This window comes from Bombus huntii, chromosome 14, assembly GCF_024542735.1.
Source record: "Bombus huntii isolate Logan2020A chromosome 14, iyBomHunt1.1, whole genome shotgun sequence".
Taxonomy (NCBI): Eukaryota; Metazoa; Arthropoda; class Insecta; order Hymenoptera; family Apidae; genus Bombus; species Bombus huntii.
This window is the reverse complement of record NC_066251.1, coordinates 6,060,244-6,085,681: the sequence shown is the minus strand read 5'-3', so window position 1 is coordinate 6,085,681 and position 25,438 is coordinate 6,060,244. Positions and strand designations below refer to the sequence as shown.

General features: G+C 38.2%; 1 protein-coding gene across 5 annotated transcripts in view; it reads right to left on the bottom strand.

The window, feature by feature from the left end:
* Positions 1–25,438, bottom strand: part of LOC126873112 (G protein-activated inward rectifier potassium channel 3-like) — a 45,266-nt gene that overhangs the window by 15,505 nt on the left and 4,323 nt on the right. For 2 of the 5 annotated variants that reach the window (XM_050633655.1, XM_050633653.1), the window contains exons 2-9: positions 12,527–12,641; positions 10,458–10,696; positions 9,041–9,314; positions 8,579–8,771; positions 7,827–8,048; positions 2,906–3,147; positions 1,409–1,698; positions 615–870 (exon numbers count right to left, since the gene is read on the bottom strand). In XM_050633655.1, coding sequence (XP_050489612.1) covers positions 615–870; positions 1,409–1,698; positions 2,906–3,147; positions 7,827–8,048; positions 8,579–8,771; positions 9,041–9,314; positions 10,458–10,696; positions 12,527–12,641 — 1,831 coding nt within the window. Of the gene's footprint in view, positions 1–614; positions 871–1,408; positions 1,699–2,905; positions 3,148–7,826; positions 8,049–8,578; positions 8,772–9,040; positions 9,315–10,457; positions 10,697–12,526; positions 12,642–20,079; positions 20,186–20,431; positions 20,492–20,945; positions 22,204–25,438 lie in introns of those variants that run through there. The other 3 variants (XM_050633656.1, XM_050633658.1, XM_050633657.1) reach the window with 3 other exon arrangements.

Genomic DNA, 25,438 nt, shown 5'->3' with positions numbered 1-25,438 from the left:
TTTCTTTTTTAAATATTTCTTTCGCAATCTAGTTCATATCCTAATTATATTTATAATATTTGGAAGTTTTTGGTTTTTTCGATTCAAATAAGCGAAACGTACGAGAGTCTGTACAATTCAGCTATATTCGTTTGAAGAAAATTCTTTGTCAATATATACGAGGAAGCTGATATCAAACCTCTTGCGGTTCTTCTAGAAAAGAAATTCTCTAGACTAAAATAAGTCTTCTCATAAGTTTTCTACTTAACTCCTTAACCCCTTAACGCACAGATCATTCCTTTATTTATTAATGGAAATTTATTACAATATAGTGGAAAACAAGCGAAAATGCAATTATATACACAACATGTTTCTTTATGACATATATGGACACCTTTCATAATTCATATAAATTATCGTATAAATTAATTATATAAGATACTATAGCTTGAATGCATATAATAATCGCTCAAACTAGAACCAATATGGATATCTTTATTTATAAAATACTGTAGTTTTTCAATCCACAAAGATCGATGTCAAAAACAATTAATTCAATGAAATCCAATCTTCAAATACACATATCACGTTAAATACGTGCGTTAAGTGGTTAACGATGGTCCACGTTTGCTCACCTACACCTGTTCCTGATAGAAAACAGCGTGCCTAGGGAGATGATTCGTTTTGGATGAATCGCCCTCCAACGCGTTCCGAGAGGGAAACTCCTTCATAGGCTCCATATCTATCACGTGGTGTTCGACGTCGCCTAAGATGAAGCTGGTCTTTTTCTGCGGGCCCTTGTGATTCTCTCCCAGGCTGGACCTCGAGGAGGTGAGAGGATGAGGCGAAGGTTCGCGATACGCTTCCGAGGATTCCGCGAACTTGGTATGTCTGAATGAATGAAACACAGATTAGCATCGTTTCTATAATTAAACGCGGTCTTCGGATTTTCATTGAACATTCGAATAGAAGGAAATGGAAGGCCAGATTCTAAGATTTCTAAGAATTGCCCATGATTTATCGTTGTGTCACGCTTTTGGTTTCTCTCGAGACGATCGCGTTGCGAGCAGACCGCGGATTTTTATGCATTTCTAAGAAAATTTTAAAGCGAAAAATCTTGAAATTTTTAAATAGAAAAATCGCACAGGATGCAATTTTATGAGAAAGTTTTATGAGAAAGTATATAAAAATATCTAAAGCGTGGAGATTTCTACGTATAGCTGGTAGGCGAGACTATTTTCTATCTAAGACGAAGACTACGTTTCGGTTCTATCCTCCTAATTATATTTTGTAAAATATGAATTTGCATAAAAATCCGCTGTCACATTTCGCGCCAGTGTCGCAGCTTATGAAACGTTGACGCAAAAGTTGTAACTCGTAACGCTGTTGCCTCTGAAGAAACATCGAAAGAAGAGACAGATTTGAATACCTGGGATCTAAATGCTGTCGCGATGGTGATTTCGATAGGGAGCTGATAACTGGAACTTGATCCATCGTCGTCCTAGAACTGGATCTCTTTATCGTGTCTCTCGACTCGCTCTTCCTAGAGTCTAAGGTACACTTGGACGGTTCTCTGTGTATTCTTCTGTCTTCCTTACTCGGTGCCCGATTTTTCCTTAAGGTCGCGTTTATATCTTCCAATACACGATCATAATCCTCTTGGTTTCTTAATTCCTCGTGGGAATAATGATTTAAAACGTGCGGATCACCGTCCAGGAACTAGACACAGAATGAAAATATTTGCATTTCTATTAGTATATCATAACTATTAGCAGACTGCAGATTTTTATGTATTTATAGGAAACGTGAAAGCGTAAAATCGATACGAGGAAATATATAAAATGTTCAAAGTACAGTGATTTCTATGATACTTGATAGATAAAGTAATTTTCTACAAATATTCAGCTTCCTTAATTATATTCCAAGGAACGTGAATTTGTATGGAAATCAGCAGTACATCTATACAATAAAATTTGTCTAATAATTTTATTGTTAAATCATTTTCAAGTACCATAGACTGTACGTATGTACATGTCGAGAAATTAAGCTACTTGTATCTTCCTTGGATTTAGATGAAATCTGACCCTCGTAGCAATATTTTGAAGAAACTATGTACAGTTGAAGATTTATTTAATCCTGATGCAGCCTTCGGTTCGCTTTTGTCCTCACTTGTTTTTTCAGAACTCTACTATTTTTTAAAAATATTGAGCAAGATTTTCTCGAATGTAACCTTGAGAATATATTAGAATCCTAGTGTCCCTGTTTAAGTGACATTTTAGAAATAAAAATAGTTACGTATAACACAGATATTAAGGCACGCTTTAACGAGAGATACTTGGAAATACAAAAAAACGCTACGATAGTTTTATTCTTATCCAAAATTATAACAATTGGCCGATAATAGTCTCTTACGAATACGATGGACGTATCAACATTGAACGCTTATATTCCATATCCGTAGACAATTTAAGGATTTAATTTAATTTATTAATTTAATTTAACGCGTCAATAGAAAATTATATTACACGGAAAACCAGATTTCACTGTGGTCTGAAAATGTGTTACAGTCCATAAAAAAAAAAAAAAAAAAGGGCCAGATTCTACACACGATTTTAAAACAGAAAAGTGCTAAAAGTTTACAAAAGCCACTATTACCTATAGCTTGTCGTAAATAAATAACTTCGATAGAATGTACTGGCTTTTTCGACTAAAAAACGTAACGATATATTCTATTACTGCGTTTCCTTGATTCTGCAAGTATAGTTGGAAAATGAAATCAGAGAAACGGATTTCACACGTAAGAATCACTTTTATCTCGAAGATCTTAAACGTGTACTTGAAGTGGAGAACCGCAGCAGGATTAAAGAGACGACGTTCGTGTACAACGATCTAATAAAAAGAAAAATAGTAGCTACATGTTTAGTACCTCGTTGTGCGTGTAAAATATGGACTGCTTTAAGTCAGTTTGCGCGCTTTGCATGCTCTCGCGTCTAAGAGAACCGTCAGGGCCGGTGATCATAACTGGAATCGGAGTGAGCGTCATCGGCACGTTCATGTGCAATCCGCCTGTTGACGACGCTAGGCTGGAACCGGATCCGGTGGTCAAAGAACTGCTCGACGCATCGCGATAATGAGCGAATCCGCTGTTGCTCGCACGTTCTGAAATACCTAATGGTGCATAGAAATCCAAAATTAATTTCAGGAAAAAAATTCCATTTTACATACGGCGTAGCAGGAATGGTTGGTTCATCGAGAGTCAGTCGAGTCTCGCTGAAGCCAGTTTATTTAACGACCACCTCCGCGAGAAAAACACTCGCAAGTTTGTGGTAAATACTTTTTTAAGATAAGAATTTCGAGTATATCACAGGCTATATAGTCCCGTTTGTGGATAGCAAGTTTTTCTGTAATTTTCTTTTTCTTTTCTTTTTTTTTTTTTTTTTTGGTTGAAATGATCAGCTTTCGCGTTCAAAGTTTTCTATTATTTCTAGTTAGTTGTTCGTTGGCCATTGTTCAGATTCACCGTACCGAGAGAATTTACGAAATACAATTACAACGTGCATCGATCTTTGTCTTATTCAAAAACCGTTTTCCCTTCGAATAAAAGCGAAGAGTTCGTGGAGCCAGCGCGCTACCGCGTTATCGTATTTGCTCGAGCGTAGTGCGCCAACTTTGTCTTTTTTCCAATTTCTTCGCTTTTGTATCGGTAGTATCGAACGAACGTTCTCCTTGACTGTCACGACAGACGAGGAAACGTTGAACCAAACTAGACGGCAAGAAGTTCGCTCTACGGAGATATGACGTGTCGTTGTTGAATCGCGTCAGTTGACGGAGTGTGTTGACGAGAATTCAATAAAACGGTAAATTTCAAAGAAGAAAGAAAAAGGGAGAGAATGGAAGAGGCGCCAGTGATTCTTCAGAAACGTTCAGAGTAAATCAGTTAAGTCGTTACATGTAAATTTGATAAACTGTACGACGCGAGAGGTGGATTTCCAAGAAAGTACACGCGTTGTTATGGCGACACGAGCGAACACGCGAAACAATGACGAAAGAAGCTCGTTTGCGACGCAGATAGAAAAATTTGAAACGATCCGCGAGAAACCGTACGACGCGAATCAGCAGCTTTCCAACGTCGCGATGATGTGAAATCATTGCTGAGCATTGTTTGTCCTCGAAATTCCTCAAACTTCTCTATAGCGTGGGAGTTTAGCAGGGGAGAAGAGAAGAGCACAGGGAAATTAATTGCGGAATTCATTCGCGCGGACGATTGTCGGAAGTTGAAGAAGAGGCCATTTCGTCGCTTGCACCGCGTGTTGGAAATCACCGAGTGAAACCCGGAAATAAGAGAAAGAAGTGGAGAACTCGAGGAGGGTCGAACCACTTAAAAGAGAAAAAGTAGCTGCAATTACAGTCACGAGACGTGCCATCGGTACGACAAGTGCAAAAAGCGAATCCTTGGCGGAGAGTACAAAAATAGAAAAACGGACAACGCGTTCTAAACGGCACACGTGTGCGACGTCAGTGCATTTTTCTTAGAAACAACGGACGCTGATGATTCTGTGTTATTGGCGGACTTCGATGAGACTATGCGTATGACTTATAGTCACGAACGTTTCCGTGAACCTGAGCCACCGAAGATGGCATGTTTTCCCCAGATAGCTGGTGATACATTACTCAAAGTCGCTAAAGTGTCGGTAAGACAGATGCTGGAGCTTTAACGAACGATAAACTGATAGATCAACCGCTGAAAGAAGTACTCTTGCCTGCGTAATTGAAGAGGAATTTGTTTCAGTGAGAGCGTTAACGGACGAGGATTTTTCGTTTCACGTTCACAGCGATCGCCGTGAAGTTCGAAATAGCGAAGACGCTCTATCCGCGCAGGAAACACGCTACGCTCCGCTGTTCCGACGTGTGTTTTTCGATAAGGGGAGACCGATAGGACGTAACGTGCCTCGCGAGAACTTGCTAAGACGATAAGAATGAAAGGCAGGGTCGCGTTGATGTCAAAACGATGAAAGAAACCGAAGAGACCAACCAAGCGTTGAAATGATCTTTTTTTTCTTTTTGAAGCCTGTATGGTAAAGATGAGCGAGCAAAAACGAAAGATGCATATTCCAAGTAAACGAGAGAGAATTTCGTGAATGTGGGTTCAAGATATTTTGTCCTGTTGAAAGACGACAGTACTAGTCTTCGGACTGTTTGTTTTACACGTCACGTAGCAGAAGCTTTTGAAACATTTCAAGAATACTATTGCGTTTAGGCAAACTCGTGATAAAATAAAAGCCTTATAAAAAGCTAATGGGACGGAATATACGCGAGGCGAGTTTCACGATTTTCTGGAAAATGGGGAATCATTCACGAAACATCAGCACCATGTGTTCTGCAGTAAAATGGACAGGCGGAGCGTGAAATAGGTACCTTAGTGGAGAGCGCTAGATCGATGTTGATTACCAAGGCTGTGTCAAGTACGTTGCAGGCCAAAGCTGTCAAGACAGCAGCGTATGTTCTAAACAGAACCCTTTGGAAACAAGTACACAGGGCATGATGGCGTACGAAAAATTGATCACCGGTCGCGAGCCGGAGATTAAACACACGCGCGTTTCGGATGTCCCGAAAGTAGAAACTCAATGAAATTCAATGCGAAAAGCAAGAAAATGGTATTTGTTAGCTACGGGGAGAAGTCGACAAACTATCGACCGTGGGATGCAAAGCGTAAAATTCACGTGATTCGCGACGTTGTTTTTAATGAGAGTTGCGTGAAGTCAGAGCCAACCGTAGAGACCTGAAAGAAGACACAAGTCTGGTTGGTTTTCGCTAAACTACAATATCAATGCAGAGGATGAGGATGCTTGGAAGATGAAGAGGTAGTATTGGTACAGTCAAATGACGCGAGACGCTTTGGTTTTCAATTGCGACAAAATTCCTATGTACGTGGAAAATCAAGATCGATGAATCAGCGAAGTTCGCTAGGAATCCGGAATGTCATAAACGGACAAAATGTATTGATGCTCGCTTTCATTTTATTGAGCGACGTTCGTGAGATTGATGTGCTGATACGTAGAGACTAAGCAGCAGCAGCAGGTGACAGATATATTTACTGAACCGGTAGTGAGATAATTTGAATATCTGTAAGATAGGCATATCAAACGAAACTATATAAATGAGAGAGTTAAGATAAGATTGTCAAACAAACCACAGGCTATATAGTCCCGTTTATAGGTAGCAAGTTCTTATGTAGTTCTTTTTTGGTTGACGCTCGAACACTCGGCAAACGGCGAAGGCTTTCGCCTTCGACATTTCTTTTTCTTTCTATTTTTCGTTCAGATTTGCCGTGTCGAACGAATGCACGAAACACATTGTATCAATTTTCGTTTTGCTATCAAATAAAATTCAACAGTGTATCTTCTGATCAAACGGTTAAATTGTTCTATGAAATTTGTATGAATTTTGTAGATATCAAAGAGAATAAAGTCATTGTAATTAGAATAGTAATAGATTCTAATAAGTTATGTCAAGTTACGCGGCATTATAATTACCAATGCAAACGTAGTTAATATTAAAAGACTAGAACCGAAACTGTAGGTTTATGGGTGTTTTCGTAGGTCTGTTTAATGGTTTCTGAAACTGTTTCATGGGTCTTTTGCCAGAAAGTTTCTTCTCCGATATTACCATTTTTTTCTAAATATGATGCAATATGGAACAGTCACGGAATTCATCCTTATATACTGTAAGCTTGAAGTTACTAAGTGTAGAAGCTAAGAATTCGAAGAAAAGTCAGCTTAGAAATGTATTGATACGAAGGAAATGACTACATTCGTTTCAATTTAATAATAAAATTAACAGAAGCGTTCTATCCAACTACAAGTGAGAAGGCGAGTTAGAAAATGATCTAAATTTCTTAGCCGCTATTGTGTGTATTTTGTGAAGAAAAAATCATTTAAATTTCCAAAATTGCATCGTCCTAAATTTACAAAATTTCTATGAAAATCTTTTAAGAATCGATGGTCCTAACTCCCTTGATAATTTTGGCATTAACAATTTAGTAATTTCCCTTTTAAAAAAATATCTTCCATCCGAACGATTTACTATTTAACAATGGTTTTAATTATGGAATTAATCGGTAATTAATAGGCTCGAGCACACGTTCAGTGCAATTACAGTTTGATTCTTTTCTTGGTCCAAGGTTCGGACATATTGGCAGTGGTCAGAAAATGGAGTGCCAGATTTTCGACTCGAGGCAAAAGCTACAACGTATACGGCGGCTAAAAGATAGTTTGCGTCGCGGAATGCGTCTCATGTCGCGGACAGTATCGCTTGTGACAGTACAGATTCAATAAGCTTGATTCATGTTAATCGAGGTCAATCACATTTCACCGACAGCGTACAGTGGTCGATAAAATAGAGTTCTCCATCGATTACTATCAGATGACTGCGGATATTTATGCAAATTTGTATTTTTATGAATTATTTGTAACTTGTAACTTGTAAACTTGTTCCACCTGTTAAGTATGATAACGTATACTACGCTTTGCACATTTCACGCGTATCCTCGCGTATTATGCGAGTTCAATGGATTTTTGCATTTTCGACCTGTCAGTCTGGTCTCTTAAACTAGAAACATTACGAAATTAAAGACGAATAAGGACAAAGCAAATGCGACTTTCAAACCGAAATAAATTTCTAAACGAAGCACTTAGTACGTCTAAGAGATTTAGGATTCAAACGACGAATTAACGCGTTTCCCGGTGAATGCATAAAAATCCGCAGTCCGATATTATCACGACGATTCTTTGAAGAATTTTAACGAAGTTGGGAATTCATGCTTGTTAGAAGTTTTTCTTTGCTCGTACCTCCTTTCGATCGTTGCATCGTCCTAAGTTTGTCCAAATCAGCCGCTGAGCATAACGGTGTGTCAACCTCGTAGGTATTGTTGAACAAGGAATAGTTCACTTCGTATTCCCCAGTCTCCTTTTTGAACGTGATTATGTGTTCAAATCTGTGTCCCCATAAAATTTCAGACGGCAGGTACGAGCTCCTGGCTTGAGTCGTCATGCCAGTTGATTCGATGACACCTGCAATTGACGAGGAATTTTAGAAATTTTGCTTGTCTTTTTGACTCATTAACTACATAAGGTTTCCTGAAATTTGGTCCAACGACAGCTGTAATCAATGCGAAATTATAGAAATTTATCTTCCTGATTCATCCAGTGTGTTATGCAACTGATGGTTCAATTACTCATCATACAGACTGATTCGACGCGGAAACATAAGTCATACGAAGCTTCTCTTTGTCGAGAAAATAGACCTCGATCGATTGAAAATTAGTGCGTAAAAGTTTATCAAATAATAATAATTACTTAATAAAAACGAAAGATTGTCTCGACGAATTTTCAAATTCGATTTTTCGAAAAAGTTCGAACGAAGATGTCTTTTGTTTTAGATTTTGAACTAATCCTCGCACGTGAGATAATCTATCAGCGATAATTTACTCGTATTTAATCCGAAAGTGGTTTGTTTCACGCGATCGAACGAAAACCTTTTGCTTCGTATCTTCGACTTTCACCTTGTTAATTTAATACGCGGGACCTGCTTATTAAATTACCTTCCAACATGACGATAATCTCGAATCGTTCCCTGAGCATATCGCTGGCTGATATATGATAAAGAGGCGACTTTTCGTCGATCTTGTGAACGATCGTCGTTGGCCAAATAAAGAATATCTTGTCCTCCTCGCCATCGCCGCCCACTTTCAATTCTGTTTGGAAGAACGGCAGCAGTTCTCCTTCTCTGGTAACCTGAAAGTATAGTTGACGCCATCAGATCATTATACTATTGATCCTGGATGAAAGCAATAAAGTAGAATTTCGTAGAAATTGGCGCTGGACGAAGTTCCTTCGATCGAATCGAGACAACTTTATAGAGGAGAATTTAAGCGCGTGAATGACAAAAACAAAGTTTCTCTTTGGGATTCTTCGGTAAAAAAAAAAAAAAAAAAGGATGGACAAACAGGCGTTACGTAACGTGGTCGTTTTGCACGTTCAACCCGAAGGAAATAGAAACTCACCTTCCTTTTGATCATCTGGGCTCTGACGTGAGCCTCGATGATGTGACTCTTCCTCATGTCACCGACACGGAACATCAAACAGGGTTGTCCATCCCTCTGACAGATCACAGCGTTCCTTGAAAACAGCAACGTCTGCGTTCTCTTCTTTGGCCGGGACAGTTTCGCGAAAACTATGCCGACCATGAAGGCCTGCAGGATCACACCTGTCATTGACTGGATACATATCACGAACACGGCCTCTGGACACTCGTCTGTTGGATGTTTCGACCCGTACCTACGATATTTGTCGCTGTTAGAATGGCTTCATCTCGAGGGAGAAAGTGAAAAACGAAACCGTAGAAGATCCGGTGGAGCCGAATTAATTAAACCGAAGCTTAGGGAGCCCAGTAGCATAGAATTTCTAGAACGGCCATGGGGCAATCGGGGATCGTGGTAGAACTTCAAGGTTATCTAGAGATCGTGGGATCATTTTAGACTGACGAAGATTTTGGGATCGTAGGGAACCAAAGGTTTGAGGTTTCGAGATTTTTGAAATTTTTATTTTCCAATCATCTTACGAGAAGAATTTAAAGCTTCCCTCGAGGAATCTTAACATTTCGGGACCGTAAGAACTCGAAAAATTTCGTAAGTTTCCTGAATTTGTACAGTTCGTAAGACCACGCGATCGCGGGAATTTGCAAAGTGCGAGATTTTGAGAATCTTGAGATTTTGAAAACTGTGTGGTTTCAAGGATTCATTTGGTGCTATCCAAATCTCTGGATTACTACGACCTACGACTTCAGGTCGGAGGTACGGCTGGTCCCAGGATTTTCAGGCGACTGTCTCGAGTAGCTACAAAAAAAAAAAAAAAAAAAGAGAATCACCACTTTTAGGTGTCTAATGAACGAATTCGAATTTTCCGAGTGATCCGCGTGAATTGACAAGTTGCACTTAATCCGTAGAAAAATTCGTTTATCTTATCGTTTAGTCGATTGCAAACTGCGGCTCAAGTTCTCCTGATTATCTGTATCTGTGATCTACAATCTCTAGATGACGTAAAGTGGTACTACAATCTGTACGCGACCTAAGATTAGGTACCGAGGCAATTAATCTCAGATTAATTTCACCAGTTTGCTGGGTTACTCTAGGTCAGAGTTCTCCAATCTTGCCAATCGCAATGTTTGCAAGGTAACTCCGCTGTTGTACCTCGAATGAGAGTTACGAATATTAAATAAGTTTCCTCTCGTTCGCTAGATTTCTAAGAAAATTATCGACGATCGCATCGAGCCCCAACGTTATCGCACATCCAATTAACTTAACTAATTAATCAGGGGAGGAAGGGTATAGTTCTTCGAAATCGACCGCGTTGTTAATTCGTTCGAGTCACTGATCCGATATAAATTACGCTTGATAATAATAGAAGATAATTGGTAGTCACCCGATCGTGTGCTGCGTCTCGATGGAAAATAGGAAGGAGCTGGTGAATCCACGAATCTCCCTGATGCACGGGGTGAACGTTATGTTTGGATTGTTCTGATTTTTCAGGTCGAGGTCGCCGTGGCTGTACGCTATCAGCCACCATATCAGGGCGAAACCGAGCCATGACAGTAGGAAGTTCATGGAGAACACCAGCAGAGTCCAACGCCATTGTGCGTCCACCAGCGTCGTGAAAATATCCTGAAAAGGTTACATAAAAATATAGGTTTCGATGAAAATTTGAAATCGTCTGATTATACAGGCTGCGGTCGAATAACACGTACAAACAGGCACGCGATGATTTCTTGATGAAAAAATAAGAAGAGAATATGCGATAAAGTTTGTTCAATTGTTTAGGTTTAGTTTTGGAGAAAATCGAGCTTGCAAATTTATCGAATATACTTGAACGTGGCTAACTACCGATTGGATATGAGTAAGCGATCGATAAGACGTTATCGTAGAGGCGAAAGTAAGTAAAAAATAAAAAATAAAATTTTTCCCTTTAAAACTTCATTTTCAAGAAAATAGAGTTCGAATATGTTTAGTTAAGAATCGATCTGATAGTTAAATAAGATAAATATGAAAATTTATTTTTTCGCAAACGAAGCGTCTTGAGAACAAATTTTACTACGCATTTTCCACTTATTTTCACACGTAGAACGACTTGCTGTTGATTATTTAGCTCTGTCTAGTGCGAAATTAACCACGTTCGAGTATACCCGATAAATTTTCAAACTCGATTTTCTCGTAAACTCAACCATAAATAAAAACATTTTATTACACATTTTATTCTTATTTTTTTATAAGGAGTCACCTCGTATCCGTTTGTACGTGTTATGAGTTCCTTTGACATGCATATTAAATTGAATATTAAATTGACGTATAAAATATTATTACGTGCTAGTATTAATATACTATACTATATATGTATAAAATATTATTTCTGGAAGAGTTAAATTAAACAAGTCCGTGTCAGTCATTGAACTGTCTATCATCTTATGTTTGTTTAAAGTATAGTATGTTAGTTTTCTTCCGTTTGAAGCGTACATCGAAAGTATCGATTAAATTGTTATACTGTTTTCATAACTGTTGTTAGGTAGTTTTCATAAAATTGCCATCCATCTCAAGGAATGTATCGCATGGTGGTGGAAAAATTCCTTTAAAATGACCATGGACGTATCTGGGTCGAAAAGGAAGCAATTTGCGCTACAAATTATTTATATCGAATGTCAGGCTGATTTATAACAAAGATATTGTGACCTGGTGATATCGGCTATCGTGAATAATTCCTACGATTCTTTTACGAAGCTTTCAATTTAGAAAAAGTGACATGGAAATTATTGGAAACATCTTGGTGTAACGAGAATTTCATCTAGACGATTTTTCAATACGTACGTTGTTCTAACAGAAACCGACAAACCAAAGAATCTTCCGTTTAAAAATGAAAAAAATGAAAGTAAAAAGTCTGGAACTGAAAATTTGTATAAATTTAGAATAATCAAAGTACGTGGTTAATCGTTGAGAAAGCGCATCGAATAAGAAAAGAAAATTACTCTTGTCGATTAAACTCGATATTCTAAAGGAACTGTGTACAATAGAAAATCTTATTTGAGACCACAACGATTCATCAATCTAACATAAACTTTCAATAAAACGATATTATCGACTTAAGAGTAAATGGACCGTTAAGAACATCGAGAAAGTATAACAATTGCGCTAATTTTAACACGTTCGAGAAATAAACGTTTCTAGAGAACCGGAATATAGAAATTACATGAAAACATCGACTATAGAGAAGGACGACAATTTGGCAAGTAATTGTACTCGGAAAATAGATGGAGATAAATCAAGTTCGCGTTTTTACGCTAAATGAGGTTCGTACGGTTTCGTGTAAAAAGGAGGCGTAAAACTTGTAGCGTGATCGTTAAGTGTCGCTGGCGGAAATTCGTGACATCGCCTTGGAACGTTGTATATATGTTCTTAAAACGAAACTGCTACAGTCGTACGCTTTTAGAAATACTTTAAAATTACCTGAAGGTAACGGCGCCGTCTCTTGGCGACATTTCCTTGTACGACATTGCAATCGCCGTGCTTGAAAACCACTCTTTTGCGTATCCGTCGCGAGCTGAATCTTGTTTGCCGGTATCTGAAAGCAGAAAGCAGCGTTGAGTACTTTGCGTATATTTAAAAGTCGAATTGCGACGTTAGTTAATTGTTTCGCTACTTCGATCTTACGAACATGCTTCTATAAACTACTAGATAATTATATAAAATGTTATATAACGTATTAGAAAACTCGAAATAATTAAGATGGATTAAACTATCTTTATTTTATTTTCGGACATGTAGTTTGCTTCGTTCCTCGGATTCGTCTTATCAGGAACCAAGTCCTTGTAGAACGTTAGATGATTACGTAAAGTATTATATAAAATATCCGAAAACTCGAGATAATCGAAACGTGGTACTTTATCTGTACTTTATTTTCAGATACGTACTTTGTTTCAGTAGAATCGAATTTATTAGGGACCAGGTCTTTGTAAAATATTAGACGATTATATAAAGTATTATATAAAATGTTGGACAAACTCGTAATAGTCAAAACAAGGTGCTCCATCTCTATTGTATTTGCAGATATATACTTTGTTTTATTGGAACGTAACATATCGCTGACCAAATATTAAAACGACGCCTAAAGGTATAGACGCAATAACGTTGGAAACTGCAAAATAATTTGCACGCTATTTTATCAAAGTACAAGGAAAATTATTAGAATACCCGACAAGTAGATGTTTTCCAGAACTTTGTTATATAAATCAGAGACACGAACAGACTTCTATTAAATTTTCTCGAGATTTCATAAAATTGTCAGGTGAAAATGAAAGAAAGAAATATCGAATTCTCCTTTACAACCTCGATATCGGAAAAAGACACAGTTCGACGATACGAGACAAACTAAAAAAAAAAAACTTGCAAATGAAAAGTTGACCCTGGATCAAGTTGGACAATTAGAAATTAAAACAGCGCGCTATTTCTGTTCTCCAAATTTCTCGCCAGAGACCGAGAACCTCTGTTCTATATCAGGCGCCGGTTTTCGAAGAAGGTCACTGACATCCTTCGTTCTTTTTTCGTCTACGTCGGATCGTTTCTACGCACACCTGATGGAAAGAAATCGCGTCCTAGAGGGTTGTGTTCCGCGTGAGACAGAAAACGAGACGTCCAGCTAAAAACCTCCCACGGCTTCTCTAAAGGCCGTTTAAAATGGTCGTACGGTCTGCTTCGAAATACACTGAGGCTAATGCCAAAGGACATAATTTACCGCTGAACGCATTTCCTACGCGCCGGGATGGCCCGATTTAGAGCAATCTGCCAGAAAATCGACAGACAAACGAGTCCTGATAGTCTTCCGTCTCTACATGAATCACTACCTTCGTCCCTAATTGCGAGCAACTTTTAAAAGCATCGTCTTCTAACCAATAATTCGCACGTGATTACTATGAATCACAGCTTCGAAGAATTACACTTCCACTTAAGCCCGTCGCACTTGTTGAATTTTTAGTTCCTCTTTGCGTTTCGAAGAAGACAATTTTCATACCTTCGACGTCAGACCTTCGATCTCAAACATTTAGTATTGTACCGTAGGTAGAAGTTCATTCGTGTCTTCACTATATTATTAGCGTGACATCAACATGTTGACCGCTATGCAGTTAATTTAGTATGTGGGTTTTCCCCTGAGAGTCACGACAGATTGAAATATAATAACGTAACGTTTAATTTTTCTAAAGTATTTGATATTGTGTGTTCTAAGGTGTTACTGTTCGTGTTAGCTCAGTTATCGGCATCGTCGAACGTTTCTAAGTTCTGGAAACTTATCGAATTTTAATCATTGTCAAATATTTGATACTATGGGCCGTCGATGAATACCAGTCGAAAGTCAACGTGTTAAGGTTTAATGGTAAAACAGCGAAGATATTTATTCGTTCACAATTTTTCTACAAATCGCGTAACGTAACGAAATCGTTTATTGCGCTGAATATTATTTTTATCTTCAGCCAACGAATTACTCGGCTAATTATGCATCGAGGTAATCCAATTTTTATCTTAATAGCCTCGTTAATTACGCGTCCTTCGATAATCGTACTTTCTTATTCGTTAACAAAGTTCTTCAAACTCGACGATACAAAAGGAACAGTCACTAACACGCGCAATTTCCATTTAAAGATTCTCGATCTTTCCTTCTATTCTTTAAACATTGGATATTTTGTTCTACGTTAGAATTAAAGAGATCGAAACATAATAAATTTCAGCAGGATGATAATACCTAGAATTGCATACAATAATCATCGGAGATTGGATTTTCAAAGTCTAAATACGATTTGGTTATTCAGTTTCTCAGATTGCCTCCTCGAACAGAAGACAGCAAAGTCACCAAGAATATCGAATATTTTCGGCGGCGCATAGTTTTCATATTTTCATGGTTGTTTAGAAAACTCGCGTGTCCTCCCGTGGAATATCTGTTTCGTATTCGAATCGGTACTTCGTCGTAGAAAATGAAACGCTTGAAGAAGCGTTTATCGAATATCGTTTTACCGAATTCAATAATCTTACAGCAGCTGTTGTCATCTCGCAAACATCGGTAAATTCGATTGCTCCCTAAGTGGTCCTGGTCCCATAGGCTTTTTTGCCAACGTGAAAATAAGTATTACGAAATCTGATATCCAAATATTTGCTTGATCCTGTTTCATCCGAGTCACCGACGTTACGGTAAATATTTATCGAAATGTTCGTAGTGAACTACAATCTTAACAACAGGTATTGTTATATATTCTTTGTTCTTTTTTTCACGCTGAATTCCATTTTACAATCAGACTCTTCCGCCAGCTATAGTTCCTATCTGATTATTGTATTATTATTTAATCGCTAAATTCATAGCACGTACTGTTGATCGTTTCATTGCCGGACTTTTAATTATTGTGATTAAATAATGGGAGAATTTATTGTAACATGACTTCTGTAAAGATTTATGCTGTGATATATCGTGACAGATCCCTTACATTTGTTACAAATCTTCTTAATTCTTTATGTCTCGAGTCATAAGGAATCTGAAATCTATCTTAAATATACAGGGCGGTTGGTAACTGGTGGTACAAGCGGAAAGGGGGTGATTCTACGCGAAAAAGAAGTCGAAAATATAGAATAAAAATTTTTCGTTCGAGGCTTTGTTTTCGAGAAAATCGACTATGAATTTTCGCTCGGTACGCGTGCGGTACGTTATAACGGATCTCACTGTAGATCGTTGTCTCGATGAAAAATTAAAGAAAACAAATTTTTATTCTATATTTTCGACTTCCTTTTTCGCGTAGAATCACCAGTTACCAACCACCCCGTATAAGAATCTTTTCGATATATTTTTAAAACTTGTCTTCCGTCCGCAGAACATGCAGAGCGATTTCGTCAAAACTTTGAAAATATTTCGAATATGAAAAAGCGATATGACGATAAGTAGAGATCTAATAAGCTGATTGACTATTATCGAACATTTAAACAGGATGTTCCCCAAGTCAAATATTTCAGAAAGTCGATTATCCCTTTTTAACTATTCAAATTCTACGAAAAGAAATGTATTAAAAAACGCAGACTATTTTCCATGCAAAGATTTGTAATGCAAATTCGCGCGTACTCTTTTGCCACTCGGATTGAAGCTACAACGTAACTTGCAAATATCATAATATAATAATATCTCTCGATAATATAATAATAATTCTCAGCTGTGCATCGTTAAAACGAACCAAGAGCAGTCTGAACAAGGCAAACTGATCGGTTGATTCTTCCTAAAGTTAACTTCAAGCATTTTGCTAAAAATACACCGATTCCGATTCTATCTCCGCGAAAAGTCATCTTTGCTCACGGTACAGGCCTATTCTATTCGCAGATCTCGTTCGTCGAACGTCAATAACATTCGTATTGCGAAGAAATCGATAGGTTTCAGACATATTAAAATCGATTGTAATCCGAATGATAAAGATTCATTTGATTTTGAGCGATCGATAAAGAAACGATGATCGAGAGATGTCATTCTAAGAAGAAGATTTATAGCAAGTTTTGGCAGAGAATTGGACGATCGGAGACAAAGTGGATGTTTCAAGTGGATATCAAAGTTAAGCTAGATACATTAAAATTCTGACGTTAGCTGAAATACAGCGTAGAGTACGCAATTTGGCAACTGATAGCGTCTCGGTATAAACGAATGCTCCCTGTGACGAACGAGGAACACGATTCGCTATAACGTTCGATGATGCCGTAGAAAAGAAATAGAAGATCTCAGAATATCGAGATGATACTAGATTTTATAATTAGAGCGATATTTCGGTGTTATAAATACTAACGCGGAACCCTACCGATACTGATCAAATCAAGACATCTCCAATGCTAGTCTCGGTAGCTTTTAGAACTTAATTCTGGTCAGGTTTGAAAGTTTCAAGCCTGTATTCAGGCCGGTCAAAAATGTTCAACTTCGAGCTAGAAACGTTTACAGACTCTTAAATATTAATATTAAACGTTAAAATTTTCAACAGTCGGGTACGTTTAAAAGTTTAAGAAACTTCAACCGGGAACGTTTGAAAATTAAACAATTCTAACTTGAGAACGCTGGGAAATCTAGAAGTTTGAATTCAAAGTGTTCAGAAATGAAAAATTCGTTATTTAATGCGTTCGGAAATTTGAACATTCGAAATTGAAGCGTTCAGAAAGTCCGAAATATGGATTCAAAATATTTATAAATTGCAACATTTTTGATCGAAAGCGCTCGGAGAAATGAAAATTTTGATTGGAAGCGTGAGAAAATTCGCAAAGTTGTACGCAAATCGCTCAGAAGCTGCAAAATGTAGAGTCGAGACGCTTAAAGATCGAAAACTTTGTTATTCAAAGCGCCGAATACTTCGCAAAGTCAAATTCAAAGCGTCCAAGAATTCGCAAAGTTGAATTCAAAGCGAAAACGCCAAAAATTCTCATTCGAAGCGTCAGAAAATTCGCGAATTTCAATTCAAGTCGTCGAAAACGACTTAAAATTCCTACGAATGTTGCTCGAATTCTCCGCGTTCTGTCCATTCCTCGGTATATTTACCAAAAATGGATCTTGCGACGTTTCCAAATCCGAGCTAGCTGTCACGGAGAATCGCGAGTTCCTCGAACTTGAAAATCCGAACTGGCCAAGTAATTCGAACTAATTTTAAGTTACTCGACGTAATTAAGCAACTTTCGCGACCGTGTAACGCGAATGGGGAAGATCCCGCGTCCGCGGCTATCCAGAGTTTCCGGGGTGATGTTGTGAATTCCAGGGACAGTAGCCAGACGACAGGCGCGTGTATTTCTGATCGAATCAGCCAGAAATAAGCAGACGATGGTGCGGAACTCGGAAAATTCGTTCAGCCAGACAGAATCGAAATTTAGGAACAGTGTTTACATAGACGCGTTGCGTAGCCACGGATTATTGAAATCTAGAAACTCGTACGAAAAGCGTTAAGGTTGTTGGCAATGTCCACATGATCTCTTTGAACTTGTCTCTTTTCCCTCGCCCCTGATACACTTCGCCACGAGTCAGGCGATTTTCTTCGTCGAACCGACGCGTCGCGTCCGCCCGACGTCAGAGTTGATACTTGGACGTGGACGCCGAGTGGTAGACAGGATGTTTGTCTTTCGGATGTAGGAAGATGATGAGAGAGCTTCGTTTGCTTTGTTATCGTACATTAATAGAGGTGTCTCTAATGTTAGGAATATCACAGCTCAGCGTCTTTCTTAACGCTGGAACTGTTGGTGATTAAATTATGGTGATTATGTGAATAGAAATTCAATTATTCAAATATGGAAATTCAATGTGTCGAAGAAATATTAAGATGAAAAACGGAAGGAAAAGAAAGGGAGCTTTTACCCAGATACTTAGTCGAAAATAAAAGATGCAATTTTATGCGAAATATTCTTCCTGAAGCGAATTGAAAATTTCTGAATTGCATTGAAAAATGACGAGCCGGTTATTTTCACCATTTCCGATTCATTCCTCTTCGTCCATTTAATACATGTATTCGTTTTATGTATATTTAAAAGTAATCGTTGAAAAATAATTTACCATTATTTAATTATACTTTTTAATGGAAATTGTTCCTTTGTTAATGGTTTAAAACGATATGACTATTAAAAAAGGCTTAACATAACAAACTTGTCGTTATTCGTCAATTTCTGATGAAGATTTTCATAGAATGAATTTTCGGAGGATTCTCTATATTTCTTTTTCTCAGTTCATTTTTCTCTTTTGAAGATTTTTTCGAAGAGTAGAAATATCTTCATGGATGAGAGATCGGAATCGAGAATTATGGTTTATCGACTAGTTTAAGTGGTTAGCTAGGTCTTCCAACTTCCGCAGACGAACGAGAAAGCGTATAACCCGATAGATTCGGACTTTTGGTACTGGTTTTCTCGAAGAGACCTAGACCGCGGTTCGATTTGGCTTGGTCCGTTCGTCTGGCAAACGACGTTCTAAATTCGTGTGCTTCGGTTCAGTTTCAACCCTGACATATTGACCCGAGATGAAAATAGATTAAGACTTCCACACCTGTTCGGGCTACTGTTACTGACGAAGCTGGAAAGTCGGAGAGATTTTTTCCCTTCGAGAGGAACCTGTCCGCTTTAACGAATCCTGGGGAAAACTTGATAACTTGAAACTTCATAACCTTTGACTCTGACGCTCGTGGAGGATTCGCGAGATAATTACTCGAAGGCAATTGTGTGCTCTGCTTACTTTCTTCCTTAGCTTTTTCACCAAAAATCTACTAGAATTTTACTAGCCGAGGTGTTTTGCAATTGGCGATGCAATTGGCAGTGACCCTGCGTGAAAAAGTATTTGAAAAACTGTTGAAAGTATTTTCCACTCTATCCTTTATTTTACTGAATTTTACACCTGATGAGATTTCTTTTGTCAGAAGGTAATAATCTGCCGTGTATAAATATTCCGTTTAATTCCTATGCTGTCGATCGTCAAATGCGATAAGTGAAATTGCTGTTAAATTGTTTATTAAACGCAGAGGTAAATTAGAAATGTCAACCTGAAGGAACGACGATTATCAGGGACAGTAACTAGATGCAGAAGAATCGGGCAAATATTTCGAGTAAACTTGATCAAACACGGATCCTCCTCGATTGAGAAAATTGTATCCTATATCCTCGACGTATTTATTCGCGTACAGTCGCCTTTCTGCCCGATTCAATCAACAGTTACACCCTATATCATATACTTCATAGCTTGGAAAACGAATCTCGTTAGGTAGTTGGATGTTTGCGTCCAATTTTCTATGAGTCTGTTAATATTAAGGGTTTATAAAAGAGGATGTGAACATTTCACAGGTAATTGATTGGTAAAACGATCGATTAGGAAATAGAGAGTTTGCAACGACGTTTCGAAAGGCCGACCCACGCGGTTCGTAAAACGGAACGATTTAGAGCAGACGAGAAAGTGCCTGTGATTATGATAACTAGCCGCAATAAACCTAATGATATAAACCGTTCAGAGAGATTGTTGTTTAAAGAACGTTACTTACGAGATGGTACGAGCCTTAACTCGACTATTGGAAGTCGTCCTTGATTCAGACTCTTTCATCTTGGTCCGAAACGCTACACCAGACGATGATGATCGTTGTACCTATACTGTTTTCAGCGTTATCCGATATTTTATGCATTGCAGCCATTTAGTATTTTTATGCTAAGTGCAGTTTGTGCTTAGATGCAGGAAAGCAACGCTTGCCACCACGGAAGACTAGATTAGAATTTTTGCGTTCAATTTGCATCGACATAGCTACTGTTCAGCTACTCTTCCGCATTTTTATGAAACAGTCTACGAATCAATATCGAAACACGATCTTATGAAGACGGATAATGTGCGATGTTACTTACACGGTGTTGTCGTAACTCTTTGTTGGAAATACAGTCAATCTCGAAGGTGCTTCGTGCATACTATAAAAATACGTGTTTTCATTAGGACAAATCGTATTCTCGTTGCAATAAGTGTTTTATAACGAAACGTAGGTTATTCCATAAAGATATTTCAAAACAGATCTGAAGGAAAAGAATTGCATTCGAACGATCTTATTATTTCGATTGGTGGGTTTCAATATTTCGTGGAGATTTTGCTTTGTGCTTGAAACTAACTCCGAAGTTAGTTTCTCTGGCAAAAAATAATTTGCACCTTGCGGTGAAACTTGGAATTCTATTCCGATCGATTTAATGTCACTATAATACGACGCAGACGAAGACTTTCATGATTGACCGTATTTTTGAACTTTTCCCAACAGATTCTTTGATATCATAAGATCATTATAATAAGAAAATAGACTTTTTTAATGTATCCAGTTTTTTCAATGAATATGATCACTCTTATGTAATAAAACGTGCAATAGAAGCGACATACTTCTGCAATTCTTCCCTCCAAGCAGCTTCCCCTGACGTGGTCGCCTTAACGACCAGCATCGACACTTGAGACAACGCTCTCCGTAGGCCGGATAACGCCATTCCCTCGCCCAAGTGGATCTTTCCGGATCCCGAGGAACTCGGTGAAAGTGTTTTTAACGTCGATCCATCCATTCTTTCTCTTCTTCTGCTTTTCTCTCTTCAAAGGACACGCCGGATTTTTATCTCTCACACTATTCGTGCAGATAATTATTTTAACTGGTCATCATTGACCGATCGATCGGATTAAATATCATCTTTCTCTCTTTTTTCCTCTCTTTCTTTGCTTTGCAACGTGACAACGAAAGGTCGGTGATCGGTAAAAATAAATGCTTGTAGATCTAGCCACACGCGTGGACTTTGCTATCTTATTTAGTGCCAGCTACTCGCGATATGTGTTATAAATAAAAAAAAAAAAAAAAAAAGAAAGAATACGAAGACACAGAAAAAATCTGTGTTTCTCGAACAACGACTCAGTGTTGAGCACGCTTAGAATCCAACTCGTATTTCGACCCGAGTTGCAGCGGAATTTCGGCGTCTAAGTTTAAGCCACCTTCGAGCGGGGGGCCGAGAACCGCACCAGCGAATGCTCTTAAAGCACAACGAATAAAGAACTCATCGTCAGAGCCAAATATCGCAGCCTGTCCAGAGCCATTGGAAAATCCAGATCAATCGTTTGCACCACATCCGCTTCTCGATCTTGCCGCGTTTTCTCTGCCCTGTGACCCCTTCGGATCACATCCTCCGATCTTTTCGATCTTCCCGCGCACACTAGCTTCTATGTTCACTTCACTATATCACTTTCACTCACAATAAAATCTCCAAATCGTTCACTTCACACCGATTTCCCTTATACTTTATCCTGGTGTTTCTTAAACAAATTCGCCACTGTTCGTTCTCATCTTTTATCGCGAGAAGGGAGGAACTCGTTTTCTGGTGGGAAAATGAAAAAGAAAAGAAATTTCTGGAGTAACTTTCACGAGGCAACGGGGCACTGATTTACGCACTTTGCCGGACTATTTATAAGAACGTCGCGTCACCGGGTGAAATCATTGAAAAAAATCCAAGGTAGCGCGGAAGAAGAAGAAGAGGGAAAGGGGCGCTGGCGATCGTCGACTAAAGTTGCTGAGGGTGTTTGTCCAATTATCGAGTACGTTAACGAACCGAGGCTCAGCCGACACTGAAACGATTCTACTTCGACCCTTGCTCTTGGCGATTTCCCTTTTGTCTTCGCGCTAGCCAATTTGGCAACGTACGGAGAATCCGCAAGATTCGTTCCATTCGCTAGAGATGGAGCCTCGATGACAAGAGACACCGCACCGAAACAAGTCGTTGCACCGGTGCATCATTTCTATTTGTCGAAACGTCTCTTCATCAAGCTTTCGGATAAGCTTTTCGCCATTGGTGATGCCGATACGTTTTCATCACCGTGCAGATTTAAGGGTTCTGTTTAATTGAAATGGGCTGGGAATATTTATGCATTTATGACAAGTTTAATTGATGCACGAGTTCAGTACTTTAACGAGTAGCAAATTAAAGTAGTAGATGACAAGCAGTAGATTTAATCAGTTAGCTGTTGCCACCTGTTTGAAAAGTGTGTGCCTAAATATTATTAGACTAATATTATTTATATAGATTAAAAATTATTAAACTACATATCGTACACTATATAAAGCTTTTTAATAATAATAGGTATAATAAGTAACAAGTAGTAAATACAAGTGATGCATCATACAGTAATAAATGCAAATAATAAGCAACACGTACTAAATACAAATAATGAATATAATAAATGACAAATATAAGTAATAAATTGACTTTGATAAAATTGATCTTGTACAGTGATAAGTACAAATACTAAGCAACAAGTACTAAATACAAATAACGAGTAATAAGTAATAAATTGATTTTGTGCTTTGTGTTTAATGTAAGCATCGATAAACAAGTAACAAATAATAAATCGGTTTTGGTGAAATTCATTTTGTAGATTGTATCCTCCTTATAAAAATATAAGAAGAGACATGTTTTCAACTATCGACAACTGACCTGCTTAAACAGATCCGCTTCGTAAATCGGTATAAATGAAATGCAACAGGAGGAACAGAAATTGTTCTACTAAAGGATTAGCCGAGTAAATGGATTAGATTTTTCAGGTTTCACGTAAGAACTAGTTGAACTCGAGACATTTACCACACCCCATCTGTTTCTCTAAGATAGTAGTTCCGTTAGAAAGAAGAAATTCAAAGTCAGTAAAATATGGACAGAAGCTATGGACTTAAATATGGAAACTTTCACACATCAATTAAAACGGATGCGAATTCCGTGCAATAATTCTTGTAGATAGATCTGCCACTATAATCAAGAACGCTAAATAGACCTAAATTAACAATCGATAAATGCTATTACGTACCGTAACCTATTGTATACCGAAATCCATTCTTCGATCAGGACCAAGGCCACCAAATGTGCAAATATCGTCGGACCTGTGATAATTCAAAGCAACTGTCAAAATTTAGCACCGACTTTACCGTTAAGGCCGATACAATAATCCATAATATACGTATAAAAAAAGATCTCCTGTTGTAGCATAGAACACAGCATCTCTTCAGTCAAATTTCGTAGCCTCTTCGATCTAATTATATTCAATTGAAGACGGAACTTTTTTTTATCACGAGGCCAACTACATTAAATGCGTATTATACTTTTCACGTTATATAAATTATCCATTTCTGAAGATTTACATTTCTCATAAACACACAAACATTTTCGTCTAATAATTCCTCTGCCATCATAAAGGAGTGAACAATCAACATTTCTGACCAACAAAAACAAACTGGCTCTTTGTATGCAATACAGTGCGATTAATCTTCAAAGATCGAACAAAACCATTCGTACGACGCGAGGGCGGAGTAAGAAACCGTATGGTACCGATACGTTGGTTAACAAACATCTCGATTAACCTCAAGCGAAACGTGGTGGTTTTTATGGTGCGCGCGTACACGGCCAACGACGCCGGCGTCAGGATTATCTGTTTGAGGCGTCTTCCGCAATTAGACGGTTCTATTCTCGTCCCGAAAAGCAGGATTTCTGCCGATCGTGGCAGGGAAACGGGAACGACGCTATTTTCGCGGGGTCGCGAGCCACGTATTGTGATCCAGTTTTCACGACGAACGACGACGCGTCGCGTCGCGTGTATTTTCGACGGCGCCGCCGAAAATCGCGTTGCGTCTTCCACGCGCAATTATCGCTATTCTCCGATGGATCCTCGGAAGATCGGTTCCAGATGGATTCCCCGCTGCCTTCGATGGCCGTGTGAATTATTTTTGTTTTTGCCACGTTCGAGTTTCGTGACGTTAAAAGCGGAACGTTTCTAATGTGCAATAAGTTATCCGTGCCTTGGAGGATTCAACGAGAAGATTATCGTAAAGAATACAATTCAACAGAATTTGAATAGAATTTCAATAGTTTTCAAACTATCAAATTATTCAAGAAAATTATTCAAATTAGATGTTCTTACAAGTTTTCTAAGTTGTAAAATTTATGGTGCTGACCTCATAGAGAGGCTAATTAATAATACCACAAGTGCTCAATGGATTCGTTCTAAAATAAGATTAGGAAGAATAGATTGCCCGGCCATAAAATCCATAGTAAGAAGGCAAACACCAGTTCAACCAATTAATTGCAACCTAACTTATCGCCACCTGTTTGAGAATTCGTATTATATGTTTTGGCTTAAAATTTAAGGGCTACTTATATTCTTTTCTATTGCTGATGAAAGGACGCAGCGGTCAAATATTTTCTAAATACGTTTTTGGAAAATTTCATCGAAACATATTTATTAAAACATATTTGTTGAAACATTTTATTGGACATAGAAAAATATTTCTTGTTAGTGCGTGCATTCTCTGAGTGACCTCTGAATGATTTCTACGTTTTACTCGACGCTAGAACTAGGCACGGCCAACGTGTAAAACTTGTATCGTTCGGATCAAATGGAGAAGTGTACGAACGAAATCTGTAACACGAAGAAAGGAACAAGCTTCGTTTACAGTTATACACTGTAGAATTTTTATGAAATATTACGAATTAGCTATTTAGACCGTCTCAGACTTTGTATTGTTACATAAGTTTGTTTACTATTCAAATCTGTGAAAAAAGTCCACTTAAAATCTGTAAAATGTCTATGAAGAATTATGGACCGATCGTTTCTATTATTCTAGTGGTTCTAGCTTTTTATCAGTTTTTAGTTCCCCTTTTGTTTCACCATCTTTTTGATATCTTGCAAAAATTTCCTTTGCGTCGAATCGCACAAGCAGTTTGGTTTCTCCGAATATTTCGCGATTTCAACAGAGGAAGGACGAGATTATCGTAAAGAGACCTCGCTAACTGCATCGTTGAAAGTTACGATATTGCTCGCCAAGCTCTCATCCACCTATATCTCTCGTGAAAATAGTA